Source organism: Grampus griseus (assembly GCF_964374135.1).
Source record: "Grampus griseus genome assembly, chromosome: 1".
Taxonomy (NCBI): domain Eukaryota; kingdom Metazoa; phylum Chordata; class Mammalia; order Artiodactyla; family Delphinidae; genus Grampus; species Grampus griseus.
In genome coordinates, this window is record NC_139017.1 from 150,758,287 (window position 1) to 150,776,537 (window position 18,251).

General features: G+C 42.0%; 1 protein-coding gene and 1 pseudogene across 4 annotated transcripts in view; one reads left to right on the forward strand and one right to left on the reverse strand.

The window, feature by feature from the left end:
* Positions 1-666: 666 nt before the first annotated feature.
* SMAP2 (small ArfGAP2) overlaps positions 667-18,251 on the reverse strand; it is a 47,683-nt gene continuing 30,098 nt past the window's right edge. For all 3 annotated transcript variants that reach the window (XM_082670682.1, XM_082670684.1, XM_082670683.1), the window contains exons 3-10: positions 17,009-17,094; positions 15,959-16,037; positions 9,337-9,423; positions 8,212-8,293; positions 7,057-7,166; positions 5,871-6,027; positions 5,100-5,416; positions 667-2,065 (exon numbers count right to left, since the gene is read on the reverse strand). In XM_082670682.1, the coding sequence (XP_082526808.1) occupies positions 1,940-2,065; positions 5,100-5,416; positions 5,871-6,027; positions 7,057-7,166; positions 8,212-8,293; positions 9,337-9,423; positions 15,959-16,037; positions 17,009-17,094 (1,044 nt within the window). In that variant the 3' untranslated portion in view covers positions 667-1,939. The remainder of the gene's footprint in view (positions 2,066-5,099; positions 5,417-5,870; positions 6,028-7,056; positions 7,167-8,211; positions 8,294-9,336; positions 9,424-15,958; positions 16,038-17,008; positions 17,095-18,251) is intronic.
* LOC309829653 (polypeptide N-acetylgalactosaminyltransferase 1-like) lies at positions 9,498-12,045 on the forward strand (annotated as a pseudogene). Its single transcript has 3 exons — positions 9,498-9,536; positions 10,159-10,289; positions 10,385-12,045. The product of its transcript is annotated as a polypeptide N-acetylgalactosaminyltransferase 1-like (transcript).

The following is an 18,251-nucleotide window of genomic DNA, read 5'->3' on the forward strand; positions in this document are numbered from 1 at the left end:
CTTGTTAAATATTTGTTGAATGAATTAATACCTAACACATAATGGCACACAATATGTGCTAACATTTGAGTGCAAAGTGCCCTGTGTGCTAAATGCACCACAGGAATTGCTTCATTTTACCTTAAGTATTACCATGAGTCCCATTTTACACTGAGACCCAGGGGCTGAGTAGCTTGCCCAGGTCACAGAGTAAGAAGGGATATGAACACTGGCAGTCTGATCCAGAGCTGACTTTCTTAGCCACTGTGCTATCCTCTCACTTACACCTGGAAGTATTCAAAAGGTGTATTCCAAGGAAGGGTGGGTGTGGGCTCAGCTTTTTATTGGCTGGGGGCTGGGGGGGAGTGCTTCTAGTTCTGATGTTCTGGGACTCCAGTAGGTACAGAAATCCAGAGTTCCCTCCCTCACAACTCTAGACACCCCTGGAGAAAGGCCCCCTTTCTGACTGCCTGGGCCTGGTCCTGGCCCCTGGGTATGTTCTGTACAAAGTTTTTTGTTTTTTAATGGAAACACAGTTGACTTACAATGTTGTGCTAATCTCTGCTGTATAGCAAAGTGACTCAGTTATATACATTCTTTTTTTATATTCTTTTCCATTATGTTGCTTATCCATCCTAAATGTAATAGTTTTCAAAAATACGGAAAGTGAGGGAACTGCCCCTGGAAAGCAGAAAACCTGCGTGGAACTCACCCTCCTCCAAGAGGGACACAGTGAGAGCAAGCGAGTGGTCCTTCCCTGCAATATTTATTAAGGAATTTACACATACACAGGAGAAAGGCAACCAGGAGTTGTGATTCCCAAAGATGAAATCTTTTAAGCAAAGTTTTCTTGTTTTAATTTTCAAGTAGGGTGAACGATGACTAAGAGGAAAGCTGCCCAGGCACTCTGCCTCATACACCTGGACAGGTGGGGACACAGAGCAGCCTGGACACACCGGCAGGAGAGAGCAACTGGCAGGGCGGAGAGGGGAAAGGAGGACGGGAGCTACCAATGAGATTGTACCTTTTTTTAACTAAAGAAAAACTGGCAACAGTTTTAGGCTGTTGATAAATTAACTCCTCTCTGTTGCAAACCTAAAACTAAAAAAACAAAACCAAAAATACCCAGAGCAGATGGGGAGGGAGTGGGAGGTGGAATACACACACACACACACACACACACACACACACACACACAAGCAGTACACATGTTAAGCTCTGCATTCCCACGGGAGGGGTTGGTCCTCCAGCCGCAAAGTCAGATCCTACTGAAGGCAGGATGGAGGCAGGGAAATGGGTGTGTGTTTTTGTGGGGAACCTTCGTAGAGTCTTTGGTGTTAATAAAGGCTGGCCGAAGCAGCAAGTCCTGAAGCCTCAGATCCAGAAGGCAATTCAGGGCAAAGTAGAGTCATATTTTTGCTCGTCCTCGTAGGAGGGCGTTTGCCTCATGCCAGGGCTAGGGCCAACCTGCTCTAAGACTCAAGGAATATTTAATTTGATTTCATTACTTTCTTCATTCCCGTAAGTCAGGGGAGCATGATGCCTCTGTTTTCACCTCAAATTTAAACATATGGAAATAGCTTATCAGACCTTTCTGAGTCTGATAGGAGGTTTCACCTGGTGGGAAAGGTGCTCAAAGGTGTGCACATTGATCCTGCTCTAAGTGCCTTCTGCCAACAGTTGCTAAGGTGCTGGTACCAGGAGAGGACCAGGGCTGAGGCTGGGGAGGGAGTCAGGAGAGCTAGGGGACAGGCACGACAGAAAACAACAGAGAGGTCCGCGTGTTTGGGATGTGGCTGGGCTGGGCAGAATGCCAAGTCCCAAGTGACGGATTGAGCAGTTTCTAAACCAAACAGAGAGAGGTAGGAAAGGGGATGGGGGTGGGGGAGCAGCTGGGGAAAGAGGAAACACGGGGAGAGAGGCGGCTGAGGAGAGTGGTAGTCATCCAGGTGCGTTGTGTTTATTTCCACATCTGAGGGCTGAGAGTCTGATTTGCTGCCTGTCCGTTCCCGCCGTTCATGGACTGTCCATAGCTCAGCATGCCGTTGGCGCCACAGAAGTTCATCCCAGCCATCTGCTGGGTCATCTGAAAGGGAGAGAGGAGACTCTCAGACCAGGCTGTGGGCCTGTGGCCAATTAGAGCAACAGGCAGGGAAGGAGTCCTTCCGCCTGCGGGGAGGGGAGAGTGAGACAAAGGGGAGCTCTGTCGTGGTACATAACTGCCCTGAACCCTCTCGGATCATTCCGAGGATACCAGACCACGAAGATGAAGGCCTTTCCAGAAGGGAGATGTTGTCTGAGACTAGTGCTCAGTAAGGGGAAGGGGGAATCCTGGAGCGAGTCAACATAAAAGCGGCATGGGAGGTTAGTCTCTCTCTCTTTTCCAATCTCTCATCCTGAAAAGAAGGGGCCTGTTGTGAACTGGCCGTGGCCAACCCTGAGAGTATAAAGAGAAGCCTCCACGTTGGTGCTCCTGTCTTATCTCCAGCAGAGTCATTACTGACAGTGTCAGGGAAAGTACTCCAGCAGAGAGAAAAAGAAGAAAAGGAAACTGGACGATTCAGAATGAACAAAGGAAGGCAAAAAAAAAAAAAAAAAAAGACCAACATGTCTTCAGGACTTCAGTGTATGAGAAGGGAAATTGCTGGGAGAAAAGAGTCGGTGGCATCAGGCCTGGGTGGGGTTGGGGCCTCTTTATGAATTCAATTGAAAGCCTGGGCTCTGGCAGTGAACAGAAGAAGCTATTTCTCAAAGAAAAATGCCTTAAATTTCCCAAGCCTGGTCCATTTTCTGTTTAAGTTCTTTTCCTTTAGGAGAAGGTATAACTATTTTCCTTCCGCCAGCTTTTAAAGAAAATTTCAAATTTACAGAAAGGTTGAAAGAATAGTACAATGAAACATATATCGCTCCTTAAATTCACCAATTGTTAACATTTTTGCCTTATTCTCTCTCTGATATACACATATGTGTCAGCTTTTTAAAATTTTTGATGGGCACTGAAAATTGCACATATCGTGACATTTCACCCCTTAATAAGTCAGGAGTCATCTCATAAGAAAGAATACTTTCCTAGAACCACATTACAACTAATATGTCCAAGATGTTTAATATTAACACTATATTCTAATATACATTACGTTTCAATTTTACATCTCTTTAGTCTCCTTTAATCTAGAAGAGTTCCCCCGCCATTTTTCCCTGACACTGTTTTAAGAGTCCAGGTTGGTTATTTTACAGAAAATACTTCAATTTAGATTTATCTCATGTTTTCTTATGACTGGATCCAAGTTAAATATTTTGGGCAAAACTTCTATGTAAGTGATAATGTGTCCTTCTTAGTATAAGATACCAGGAAGCACATGAAATTAATGTGCCCCACTGTTGATAATTCTATGTTTGATCACTTATCTAAGGTTGTATCCATCATATGTTCTTTCACTGTACTTAATAAGTAATCTGAAGGGTATTTCTTTGAGAATGTGTGAATACCCTGTTCTTTCTACAATTATTAGTTGTCACTCTTCAGCAAAGAAGGCTTTCCCTCCTTCTATCCCACACCCACTTTTAAAAAATATCACTATGGACTCATGGATTTTTTTTCTTGTCTACAGAGTCTAAAAGTTTACTGGGATATGTTAGAGTTGACCATTCTGAGTCAATTTTTCCAGATACACAGTGGGTTCTTTCAATACTATATTCAAGTCTTTTATTTCTAAGAATGGTTTTGTATTATAGTTTTAAATATATTAATTCTGTTCCACTATTTTGTCTTTTTCTTTGGGAGTCTCCAAATATATTTATGTTAGGTCTTCTTTGCCTAACTTCTGCATTACTTTCTCTCTGATTCTTATTACAGCTCTCTATATTTAGTTCTCTTCTCTGAGCTGTTTCATGCCTTTCCTCAATGCCAAATATATTTTCAGTTGAATCTATTCTCCTTTGACTAACTTGTAATTCAGTCTATTTCTAAAATAATTGTGTCATTTTTCAATTTGTTTCCTGAGTTCAGTAAACTTTCACTTCACAACTTCCACTTTTTGTCCATTTTGCTTGTAAGTTTTTAAATTTCTGATTCAGGCTGTTTTGTCTTATCTGCAAGTGTTTGTTATAGGACATTTAATTCAGATTGGTGGATTGTGTAACAGTTTTCTTCTACTTCGTGACTGCTTTTGGGGAAGAATTTCCACTTCCTGAAATGTTTTGATTTTTCATTTTCTTCTCATGGTAGTTTTGTACGAATGTCATCTGCCACTTTCTGTTTAGTTTGTAGTGCTCTATTTTTCCAAATCAGCAATAATACAGACAAGTGAGAGGGTCTGGGCAGACTACTAGATTTGTTAGTACAAGAGCGCCCTCTTCTGTTAGTATAGTGAAATGATTATTTGGTGTGAAGGAGAATGGTGGATCTTCTGATTTTGTGATTCTCTTTTCCACTTCTCATTTCTTACTTCCCCTTCGCCACCAGGTCTCCAAAGAGCACCCCCTCCTTCTAGGTCATCCCCATCTCTCCTAGACACATGCTTTTCCGAAGCTACCACCCATAAACCTATATATTTCAAGTCCCTTGTTTTTGATTCTCCAAGTAACCAGAGTTCTACTCCACCACGTCTCAGACCTCTTCTCAGCATGTCTCTAATCAGGACAGGGCCTTCCCTTTCTAGGGGGTGATTTTATCTATGCTCTGTCACCTCTAGCCCCCTGCTCCCTCTCCTCTTTTCACATGGTCTCTCTGTGATGCTGGCTCTGCTGGATTTCGGTGTTTATGTGCCTACTGTCATGTAGTTTGAGGTTTGTAGTATTCTATTAGATGCGGTAGTCGTGAGTTATGGGTGCTTTTATCTGCACTCATTGTTTCTCTGTATAGGTTGTTTTGATGAATGTGTGGAGAGTTTTAGAATTAGGCAGTTACCCTTATTCTACAGGAACCCAAAATGCCTTAGAAAGTCTGAGGTTAGACAGATCTTCTGTTAAAAAAATAAATAAATGAAGCAAACCCGAGAATGTCTCTGGCAATATCTCATTTACACTGTAAGGATTCAAAGGGTAAGGGAGAGACACTAAGTGAGACAGACTTGAGGGAGGCTCAAAACTCTTGTGCTGAGTGAAATGGAGCTGCTTACCTGAGTAAGGTTCCACTGCAGCTGCTGAGCTGGCTGAACCCCATACATAGTCTGGGGCATAGCTGCCATGCCTGCCATGTAGCCAGCCTGCTGGGTGGTCATCATTCCGTTTGGCACACCCATCATGGATGCCTGCATGCCACCCATATAGCCTGCAGGCATGGCCATGGGGGCAACCATACCAGAAGCTCCTGGCTGAGCTACCATGCCTACTGGTGGGGGCATCATGCTCCCCATTAGGCTGTTAGGAGGTGTAACCCCAGGGAAGCTGGGGTAGGCTGTGGGATATGCCATCTGAGCAGGAGCCATGAACATTGCTGCCAAGAAAACATACATACAGATCTGTTAAAGAGGAACGCGTACAAGGTGAGTCCAACTCACCGGCTGCTCCTTTCCAGCTAGAATTCCTCAGGATTACTCAACTCAGAATGCTCTTTTACACAGCAAAACGGTTAGACAGAGCCCCTACAGGACTTGCTATGGCTTCCAGCGGGCTGCTGACCCAGCCACTTCCCCTTTAGGGTCCAGATCCGGACCCTGGGTCAGACTTCACAGAGCTGTGATGCCAGACCCCACGGAAGTATGGCTCTGAGTTACGTTAACCTCTATCTCCTGATACTTGGTAGCTTCACAAGGAATGTCATGTTCAGGTTTGTTTGGAGTGTGATGTCCTGGCCCCCAGAGCAACTGCCCCTGTCACAACAAATGATTCCTGCATGTAAGGCCTCAGGTCTCTGTCCGGCACATTGCCATGACCCCCACGAACTCTACCTTGGGCAGGCATCTGAGGCGTCTGGGATCCATACAGTGAAAGGATGGAGTCTTTAGAGAGCTGCTTCTTGCCTGTTTCTTCTGATTTGCTCCCTGGCTCTGGAAACAGGTTTAGGTTTTCGGGAACACTCCCCGCGGTTGGCATGGAACCTACAACCTTAGGGCAAAGAGGGAGGGGGGTGGGGATTGGAATGGTCCTCATGGGGGGTCTCTGTAAGGACCTCCCGCATCTCTCTGTCGCTTCTAACATTTGCAAAAGAATTTGTGGCTCGAGTTAATAGCTTCCTGACACTTTTACCATACAAATATCTGGAGACACCTGATAGTTAAGCTCTGGTACAATTCTTTGTTCTTTAGCAAAACAATGTGATTTGGTGGAAAACTAACACATAAACAAATAAAAATGACCTACAACCGATGCATCCAGAGAGAACTGAACTAAGATCCCAGTGCCACCACTTACTAGTTGTGCAACAAGAAACTAGTCACATTAACTTTTCTGAACTAACATGTCCTCATCTATAAAAGATCCATTTTGCAGGGTTGTGGTGAGTATTTTAGTCTTTTTTTTTTTGCGGTATGCGGGGCTCTCACTGCTGTGGCCTCTCCCGTTGCGGAGCACAGGCTGCAGACGCGCAAGCTCAGTGGCCATGGCTCACGGGCCCAGCCGCTCCGCGGCATGTGGGATCTTCCCGGACCAGGGCACGAACCCGTGTCCCCTGCATCGGCAGGCGGACTCTCAACCACTGCGCCACCAGGGAAGCCCTGTGGTGAGTATTTTAAATCATAAATGAAATATACAAAATGAGACACAAAATCACCTAGCACTGTGCCTGTTGTACACAGCAGGTATTCCACACACGGTAGCCATTAAAGGTTTCAAGTCTTTCCTACTTACAAACTCTCTGGCAATAACTCAGGCTGAGGAGCTGACCTAGAGGATCAGCCTTTACAATCTGACACACCTTCAACAGAAGTCCACTCAAGGGGCCCACTCTTTTGGGGCAGGAGACAACATGGAATGAATAGTAATCTTAGGCTGTAACAGAGATGATAGCGTTAAGGGAAGAATCAAGAAAACCAAAGTCCAATTCCACCAAGGAAGCATGACTTGGTTCCATGATTAAGTTATCAAAATCACCCTTTCCAGAATGCCCTTTAATCCTGAGGCACCCACAAGACTCACCTTTCTGGAAACCGAAGAAGAGGGAGATGGAACAGAGGCCAAAAGATCTAAATCCTTCTCTAGGGTATTACTGGTCTTACTATTTGCAATGGAGCAGGACACAGGAGCATCTGGAAAGACAGATCAAAGTTAAAACGTAGCACTGCTCGTTAAGCCCAGTCCTTCCTTCTATTCTAGACACAAAGCAGCGAAGGCCCACATGCTCCATCATGGACCCAGAAATCTATGCTCTGGAACCACCCAGCTTGGATGGGGCATCTCACAAGAGGCCTCACCCCACATTCCCCAGAACAGTCTGGAGAAGCCTGTAGCCCAGCTTTCAGGCAAAGGACAGCAGAAACCCAGGCTTGAAGGCTACGTTAGCACCACCACAAGGGGGCTGGCTGGCTCCTTTCGGGCTATTTGAGGAGCAAAGCTGTGTAGGACTCATTTTCAGAGAGAAATGAAAAGTACAGACATTAGAAGCCGAAGTAGCCAATAACCTAAATCAGCAGGAATGGACTGAAACAAAGTATAGCCATCAGTACTGTGAAAGGTAAGAATAGGCTCTTATTTCTGAAAGGGGTAGAACCACTAGCTCAGGGTTTCAGAAGTTTGGAGGAAAATCATGATCACAAGGTAATGGGCCGTCTCAGAAACAGGATGCACCTGGAAAATGAGAGGGATGGGGGCAGGGCACACAGGTGCTGGTTTAGTGAAACTTGCTAACGTTTAATGAATGCTTAGTTTGTGCTGGGCAAGGAGCTAAGAGTTTTAGAGGCATTATCTCTTTTAACCCTTCCAACATCATCTTTGAAGTAGACTCGTATCATCCTTACTACATAGGTTAGGAAAGTAATGTTTAGAGGTTGAGTAAGCTACCCAAGGTCACATAGATAGTAAGTGGCAGAGTTGGGACTTTGGCTTCAAAGGCCATGCTCCACCACTACTGTACTTAACCACTACTCTATCACTGTACATTTTTCACAGTACAGTGAAAAATGAAACACCTCTTAGAACAACTGCTCAGATGTAAAACAACAGGAAGAACACGAGGGAACAATCTTAGTGATGAAGCCACCAACTGAAGAGTCCCATCTCTACCTATCTTCCCAAGATCACAGAGAATTCATCAAAATTTGTATGATTATGGGAGTGGAAAAGTCTAACTCTTACCAAGGCCCAACAAATCCATGACAGGTGCTGTGGATTTCGGGGAACATTTCCGAGGTAGCTGTAGATCTTCTTTTTTCTGTGGCTAAGGTGAAAATACGTTACAGAAAAAAATAAGCAGGTGTTTTTGAACCTTCTATTCTCCTCTCTACTGTAAAGCCACAGGGATTCTTGTGGCATGGTTGCTGTTATTCAAAGAGAGTTACCAAAGAAACACAACTCAGGAAGTATCGTGTGAAAAAATCAAGTCAGGAGGCACAGTGCAGAAATCAAAGCTAAAGTGAAAAACAAAGCTGTCATCTGTGCTTATTTGGCTTTCTGAAGAGACAGATCTTTCTGAAACCAAGACAACCACAGATCAGGGTATCCAACGGGAGCAGCAGTTTCTGGTCCCAGGAAAAGCCAAGAATAAAGGCACGTGTCCGACGGTACAAGAGCCAGCACATCTCCCAGTGATTAGAAAACCTTTAATACCGAAAAGGAGCTCAGTTAAAGGTTACCTAATTCACTCTGCCAGTATCACTAAGGAATGTGTTCTGCAGACAGTGCAATTCAGAATGATGATAAAAGACTCTTCCTTAAGCAAATAGTAAAAAGTCCTCTTTCCCAAGAATCTAAACTCCTATAGTGGAGCATCTACTACCACTGCCACAATATGTCCTGTGGGAAAAGAAAGGTGTCTACTTCCATATGACAGAGAAAGAATAAAAGAAGGGATGGTTTAAAATGGATGAGGATAGCCTGGCTTCTGGACTGTCCTTAACCACAACAGGAAAACGAGGCAAAGAAGGTCTAAGGAGAGAGGGACTAATGTAGCCTCTGCTCAGAAGGTGTCACAGAGCCTTGGCATTCTGCCATGAAACGTGCCTCTTGCTCAGATGGGACAGATGCATTTCCTAAGCTCCCATCTGGACCCCAAAAGAAGTGTTACAGAGCAGATCAGGCAGCAACAAGGCAATGAGAAAGCAGCAGAAATGTCAGCGGGTGATCTAACCCAAACGTGGCCCCCCTTTAGCCCCAGGTGCAACGGTGCGATATGCTATCAACACCACCCCACCTGTCCCCTCCACATGTGAACACGCCATGTGAACAAGGCCGTCCACACAGTGCACATACTTCCCCACTTACCATTTTAACTTTCTCAAAAACAACAGGTTCCATTTTTTTCTCCGGAGCTGGTTCGCTCCCTCTTTTCCACTTGTCATCTTTTTCTTTCTATGATGATTTAACAAAACAAGACAAAGAACAGGCCCCATGGTGACTAACAGTTCAACAAATTATAACCTCAAATGGCCCAAAAGGACACAAATATCCCTATTGAATCTGATGTAGGAGTCTGACAAACTCGGGGTTTCTTGGTGTGGGGCATGAGCGTTGGCCTCTTCCACCCTCGCCTCAAGACTGCAAGAGGCATCTTTCAAATTTCTTAAGCACCTCCCTCCTTGTTCTGTCTAACACACTTATGACCGCTAGTGTGCAGATGGGGTTATCTACAGGGGTTAAACCATTTCACCGGTTTTGCTGCCCCCTTTTGACCCTAGTTTAACTTGCTCAACTTGGCACAGGGGTGAATACTGTTCATCTTACTCGGCATACAGCCTTTGTGATTTTCTAACTTCCATCAGAAGTTTTCTCCCACTTCATCTCCTTTTTTAAAAATAAGAAAATAAACCAAGCTTAAAGATTAGAAAAACAAAAACCAAGAAAATAAGGTAAAAATGAGTAAAAGGATTCAAGTATCCCTTTTAGGGTGTCCTGAATGCATCATCTGTATAAAACCAAAAAGCACATCAAAACCAGAATATTAGAAAGTCTTTCTCAGTTTTTGTTACTTTCAGAGGCAGTTTCATAATACTTTCACAGATTATACCGTTACTGGTCACATTTTTATCATCAAATCTCAATGCATAACAGAGCCACAAAGTAAACAAGAACACAGGCATATAAAAGGAAGTAGAGGCGGCGGAGGCGGGGCTCGCGTCGGGCGAGCCGCAGGCAGTGGTCGAGGAGGCGAAGCGGCGGACGGCAGCCCGACAAATAACGCCCGCCGCCGCCGCCGCCGCCGCCGCGCGCGTACCAAGGTTATGAACGTGATTTCTGATGAAACTGGATTGGAATAATTTTCATGATTTTTGTGTATTTATATATATTTTAAAATTTTGCATTTGACTTAAAGTGCCGTGAGAAAATCTGCGTGTTGCAAGGTGGTGCTAGCCACCTCCTTGATTTGGGTGCTCTTGGATATGTTCCTGCTGCGTTACTTCAGTGAATGCAACAACTGTGATGAAAAATAGAGAGAGGACTTCCTGCTGGGGATGTTCTAGAGGCAGTACAAAAGCCTCATGAAAGTCCTGGAGAAATAGGGAAACCAGTCGTCATTCCTACTAAAGAGGGTCAAGAAAAGATGAAAGACATGTTTAAAATCTATCAGTTCAATTTAACGGCAAGTGAGATGACTGCACTCAACAGATCTTTACCAGATGTTAGGTTAGAAGGGTGTAAAACAAAGGTGGATCCAGATAATATTCCTGAATACAAGGAATATTATCACAACAAGTGTGGTGATTGTTTCCCACAATGAGGCTTGGAGCACACTTCTGCGAACTGTCCATAGTGTCATTAATCGCTCACCAAGACACATGCGAGATGAAATTGTTCTAGTAGAGAGGCCAGTGAAAGAGACTTTTTGAAAAGACCTCTAGAGAGTTATGTGAAAAAATTAAATTACCAGTTCATGTCATTCGAATGAAGCCATGCTCTGGATTGATCAGAGCTAGGTTAAAAGGAGCTGCAGTGTCTAAAGGCCAAGTGATCACCTTTTAAGATGCTCACTGTGAGTGTACAGTGGGGTGGCTGGAGCCTCTCTTAGCCAGGATCAAACATGACAGGAAGACAGTGGACTATCCTATCATTGATGTGATCAGTGATGATACTTTTGAGTACAAGGCGGGTTCTGACATGACCTATGGCGGATTCAACTGGAAGCTTAATTTTCGCTGGTATCCTGTTCCCCAAAGAGAAATGGACAGAAGGAAAGGTGATGGAATTCTTCCTGTGAGAACACCTACAATGGCAGGAGGCCTTTTTTCAATAGACAGAGATTACTTTCAGGAAATTGGAACATATGATGCTGGAATGGATATTTGGGGAGGAGAAAACCTAGAAATTTCCTTTAGGATTTGGCAGTGTGGAGGAACTTTGGAGATTGTTACTTGCTCACATGTTGGACATGTGTTTCAGAAAGCTACACCCTACACGTTTCCAGGAGGCACAGGGCAGATTATCAATAAAAATAACAGATGACTTGCAGAAGTGTGTATGGATGAATTCAAGCATTTCTTCTATATAATTTATCCAGGTGTTATAAAGGTAGATTATGGAGATATAGCACCAAGACTTGGTCTAAGACGCAAACCCCAATGCAGACCTTTCTTTTGGTACCTAGAGAATATTTATGCAGATTCTCAGATTCCACATCACTATTTCTCTTTGGGAGAGATACGAAATGTGGAAACAAATCAGTGTCTGGATAACATGGCTAGAAAAGAGAATGAAAAAGTTGGAATTTTTAACTGTCATGGTATGGGAGGTAATCAGGTTTTCTCTTACACTGCCAACAAAGAAATTAGAACAGATGACCTTTGCTTGGGTGTCTCCAAACTTAATGGCCCAGTCACAATGCTCAAATGCTACCACCTAAAAGGCAACCAACTTTGGGAGTATGACCTGGTGAAATTAACCCTGCAGCCTGCGAACAGTAATCAGTGCCTAGATAAAGCCACAGAGGAGGATAGCCAGGTGTCCAGCATTAGAGACTGCAATGGAAGCCAGTCCTAGCAGTGGCTTCTTTGAAATGTCACCCTTCCAGAATTCTGAGACCAAATTTACAAAGAAAGAAAAAAATAAGGATTGACGGGGCTACCTCAGCATCCATTTCTGCCACATTCTTAAGTAGCAAAAAAGGAAAAGTGCTTTCCTCCTGTAGGATGTAGGGTTTATCAGCCATTAAAACTTAGACTGCTCTTGCTTTCACTAGCTGTGAACCGGCCCTCCTGTCCAAGGATACGAAACTACGTAGTAGCAAGACTGTGCACACTGATGTTTACAAGATTGGAAGAGTCTTCCATCAAGAATCATTGTAGGGCTTCCCTGGTGGCGCAGTGGTTGAGCGTCCGCCTGCCGATGCAGGGGACGCGGGTTCATGCCCCGGTCCGGGAAGATCCCACATGCCGCGGAGCGGCTAGGTCCGTGAGCCATGGCTGCTGAGCCTGCGCGTCCGGAGCCTGTGCTCCGCAACGGGAGAGGCCACAACAGTGAGAGGCCCGCGTACCACAAAAAAAAAAAAAAAAAGAATCATTGTAAAGAATATTCAGACTGAAACAATCTACGAAATGTGATTTCCAGAGAGCTGTACCTTTTATGGTTTGCTTGCACATCAGTAATTTCTGCTGAATATGCTGTTATAATGGAGACGTTCAAGATTTTTTTTCTGATTAGAACTGGTAGCCAGTGTATTAAATATTGATATAAAAAAATGAAAAAGAACTGGAACCAGATTCAGAATCACGAAAACATTTTTATAACAATTAAAAAAACTGTATTAAACAGGGTTTAAAGGAAATTAAAACAGAACTATGAGAAGTACAATTTGTTATAGTATCAAATTTCTATATAGATTTTATACCTCAGTGGGGAAAAATAACTGATTCCGATGACATTCATTCTGTTTTCACCTGTGATAGTCATGGATGCTTTTCTTTTCCCTTGGGGTGCTGAAATTGAGCTGAAAAAGTGGCTCTTTGAACATAGTTTTAATGCTTTCTACAGTTTTTTTAATTTAGTTTGTGGGCTGTTGGAATTGTAATTTTTAATTGCCTTCAAAATATGGAGATTTAAAATAACGTCTGGTCTCACTGAACAAGTTTGATATCTCAGTTGCTCTTGGGTCAACTGGCTTATAGACCTTCTCTCATACGCACAAATTTCTTATTAGATTTTCAACTTCCTAACTTGATTCAACTGATTATGCTTAATACCCAAGATTCATACTACTGTACTACAGATTTTTCGCAGCAATAAATCTTCTGTTCTTTGTTTATGATTCCACTCAACAAAACGCCTGTAGAAGTGATTTATTATTTGGGTATTTGGAGATGATACATTTGATGGTTTTTTGGAAAACTTTTTTCACTCCATACTCAGATGTGCTTCATTGTCAAGTGCATATTTACATTAGGTTCTTGAATTGTAATGTTGATCCGCTGCTTTTTTAAAAAATAAAATTTGACTAAAAACAAAAGGAAGTATAGCATACACATGAAAAATGGTCAGCCCTGCTAATGATCGAAAAGTGAAATTTAAAATTCATTTTGGGGGGAATTCCCTGGAGGTCCAGTGGTTAGAACTCTGTGCTTAACATTGCTGAGGGCCCATGTTCAATCCCTGGTTGGGGAGCTAAGATCCCTCAAGCTGCAAGGCATAGCCAAAAAAAAAAAAAAAAAAAAAAGGCACTTTTTGAGGGAGAAAAATCTTAATGATAATATCTAATATTGGTAGGGATTGAGTAAAACTACCACTCTTACCCAATGCTGAGAAGACAGTATAAAATAGCACAACTTCTAGAAAGTATATTGGTAAAAGTACAAAGAGACAAATACTGAAACCCTTTACCCTAGATAATACGGTATTTTGTAATGTATCTTAAGAAAATAATCCAAAACATGGAAAAGGTTATATACACCAAGAACTTCATCCCAGAATTTTATATGCTGAAGAAAAACTTAACCTTTATGCCACAGGGGAGAATAGTAAAATAAACTGTGATCTAGTTACTCACTGAATAAGATTCAACAATTACAAGTTGTGAAAATTAACAAGTAACGTTACAAAAAAAATGATCTGTTAAGTCGAGTGAAAGCAGGAGACATTCTATATAACTGTATTATAATTACGCCTCCAAAAAGTAGGAGAAAATGGGGGAACACACCAAAACGATAATCATTAGTAAAGATAAGAGTAGGCATGGATTTTCCACTTTAACTTTCATATTATCTATAAAGTGGTATTATAATCATGAAGAACACATGCAGCTATGTCTGTTTCATGCATAGTGTAATGCTTTAATACAGAACACTATTTCTTGAAGTTAAAAATGTCTTATCTGTCCATTTAAAAAGAATACCCTTTAATTAACAAAGCCAGTTTCTTTTAGATTTGATAATAAATGCCTTCACTTAGCAAATATTAATTCTTGGCATATAAATCTTTGCAAGAGTATTTTTTAAAAATCTAAGTACATCAAATAAAAAAGTTTGAAATAGCTCTTTGGCACATAGGAAATATTTCCTTCCTAAATGAAAACATTCAGTGAGTAAAACAGGCTGCTTTCATGGGTACGGTACACCAGCAACCTAATTACGAATGAACACTATCTATCTCCATATAGCTACTCTTTCCTCTTCTCCCACCTTCTGAATTATCTCAGATACCTTTTTCTGACCTTGTCTGATTTCATATGGTCTGGTACAATGAATAGAGCTAAGGAAACAGACCATAGTTTTCTACAAGTGAAAGGAAACGTTTGTGCTTTGGTTTCAAACTCTTTTTGATGATGCCATCCAAGCCATAGCTGTGCACTGGGTTAATTCTTTCTTGGGACAGTTACAATAACTTCCAGGTCCCTTTTCTGGATGACTGTGAGGTAAGAGTCCTTCATACAAAGTTGAGAAGGAATTATCTTTACCTAACTACACGTATTACCCTGCACTTGCCTACATTGAAATTCACCTCCCAGTTAGTGTCCCTTTTCACACAAGCTCAAAAGATCAGTCTGGAGCTGATTCCAATTAGCTTGACTTTAAATTACCTGGAAGGGCTTAGAGCCCTGTGTAAACTTAATGATTTCACTGGCTAGTACATCTTCCATTAAAATAAATAACAGATAGAAGATAGAGGATAGCTAGATAGGTCCTTGGCTAGAACTGGAGAATCCCATATTCTCCATACTTCCTTGGTTAGAGAAACAGTTAATTATTCCAAGGCAAATTTACTATAGAGTCTTGTCAAAGGCTTTTTGAAGGTCTAAATAGTCATATTGATTGGTTCCACTCTAGTTGTCATTAGTCAGGCATATTTTCTTCTTCCAGAAACCGTGTTGTATTTCCTCCCGTATGTTATACTTGTCCAGTTATCATACACTGTATTTCAGATTCTAACTACACGCCTAGGATGAAAAGTGTACTTGGCAACTGGGAGTCTCCTAAAACCCCCTCTCAAGAACAAGTGTCCCATTGGCAGTCTGTCGACACACTGGAAATAATATGCTGGTCAAACTGAAGGAAACTCTGGTGCTTTAATTACACCTAATTTTGTTGACGGCATTTACAGCAAAAAAATGCACGCGCACACACACACACACACACAGACACACACACACAGACACACGTGTATATACATACGCACACATATTATTCTGTTTGGTCTAGTATGCCCAACATGTCCATTTGAAGAATTTGGAACTGGGAATCACTAACACCTAAATCCAAATCATGGTAAAGAATTCACTGGTGGTTGGTCCATCCCTGCGGCAAAAGTTTGCTCCATGATACCTCATGGTCTTGATTCTATAGCTGGCTTTTTTTTTTCTTTATGGACTTAGAGTATTTTGGTAGCTGTTCTTCAAATTCCCACCTGGGCTGATTAATAAGCAAATTACTTATTATGAACAAAACTTGAAAGATTTACAACCAACCCTAAAGGCATTGATGTCCAGACTTCGGTCCATGTATTTCTTCTTCTCATATTTATCTCGAATAAATCCCTCGACAGCTCTGCAAAAAGCTTATTAAGGATAAATCAAACAAATCTTTCTCATGGAATGACTATAAAAGGTCAATTTGTATCTCATGGAACATTGTTCTCCTCTCTCCCTCCTGCCTGGTTTCCCCATATGGCTCCTGTCTCTTCATGTGGGGTTTCCCTGACCAAAACCTTTAAATGCCTCCTTCGTGGTTACTGCAGGGAATCACCATTTCCTAGGATTTTCCTTCAGAGCAATGATAGCAGAAAATGGGATCAATCTTCATTTTGACATCAGTGGAGCCTGTGGCTATTCTAGAATACAGGTAAAGCAGTCAGTTATCTATTTTAACAAGTCTTAAACAAAGGCACCCGAGTGCCCCTTATAACCTCTTGTGCCCCACTGCCAGATTCTGATCAGTGGATCCTCTGCAGGGCCCCAAATCTGCATTTAACAGGTTCCACCTGCACCCACCCAAAGCAAACTCTAACAAGATGGTCTACAAACCACATTTTGAGAAGCACTGCGTTCAGGGGGTTTGGTTTTGTGAGCTGGGTGCTATCTCCTTTTGAGGGGATGGGGGAAGAAAGTTATGGATTAACTGGTCAACAACAGTTAATTCTTTGAGCTAGGACATAAAAAGGTGTTAAAAATGAATGGTAGTTTTGCTAACTCAACATAGCACAATAAATATTCTTTTTATCAAACAATGGTTTCAGAGATCCAAAAATTATTAGAGATGTCACTTTATGGAAGAATTCACAGTGAACCACTGCAGTCTTAATTCCTGAACAGTCTTCCCCATGTGACACCACCATTCTGACATTAGACAGTATATGTGGACTTCCTGTGTGTCTCGGTTGCTGGAGAGAGGAAAAGCCAGACTTCGACTAATCCACATATAAATATGGCCCAGTCAGATCATGGGTTCTGAGTCTTGTGTGACTCTCCCAAAACACCAAAAAAACCACTCAGCCTTCTGAGTTGCTCCAGAAAAGATACGGGTCTATTTGAGGTCGCCGAAAGGTCTCAGGTAGGTAGGCTTCATAAAGTCGGTTTGCCTTTCCATTCCCCATCTCTTGCATGCACTGCAATAAAAAAGATGTGGAAACAAGGAATGTCACATCAGGAAAGAATTGAAAAACTTCTCACCCAATTGTACCATTTTACAATTGAAGAACCAACCTAGGGAGTGGGAGAACTGAGATTTAAACCTGTCTTCTGGTTTCCAATCCATGATTCTCTCTGCTCTACTCCCAACCATTTACTTTCACAGCTGTCTTTCCTGCCACCCCTCCTCCTTTTATTGAAAGACTTGTCTGACAGGATACATTTAATTCAATAATAATTCAAGATCCCATGTGAAAGTCCAAGACATAGCTGCCAATCAAAATGTCTACTTGGCAGGCAATAATCAGTGCCTAATCAGGCAGGCAATAATCAGGAACAACTACAATTCTGAGTTTATAGCAGTAATTAACCTATTCCGTTGTAGTACCAATAAATGTGCTTCTCATTAGGCTTTTGAAAGACTCCTTAACACCTGTGAGAGAGAAATTCCAAGATTTTAAAAAATCTTCAAATTCCCAAATACCTCCATGGCATGTAATTTCCTTCATAAGATACAGTAAAGTGTAACTGGAAAATATAACTAACCTTTTAGTCCTTTAGTGAATCCATAAAAATAATCTAAAGGAACTTCTAAAGCCATTTTCTGTTAGGAATAACCTCTTATTTCTAACACCAACTTTAGCAACTCGTTTTGTTTGGAGCTTCTTTCCCCCCAAACAAAGGAAAAAAAATTTTTTTTAAAAATTACTTTAACAAGTTTCAATGCAGGAAGAGAATATAGAACAATGAAGCCACATCGAGGTGCAGCTCTTGGGCCAGGCTGGACTCACTAACTTAAGCGTCTCATGCCCAGCCCACCAACCTAACAGCAAGCAAGATTCATATATGCATTTCTGCAATAAAACACTATTATAAGTGTATGCGTTGGAGGGTTTTCTTCTTTTAAGTGAGTATCTAAAACTATAAATGTTAGATCTGCAAATGCCAAGGCCCTTAGAAAATAATCCAAAGATCCCCCTTTATACCTTCACGGATCCATGGGGTCCTAGTCCATAGACTATTAGTGCTTTGAAGGAAGCAAAATATAAGTAGAATAACCTGTGTCTTAAATACAAAGATTAAAAATGTTAAATGTGACATAAGTGTTTAACAACTAAACTTTCCTTTACCTTCA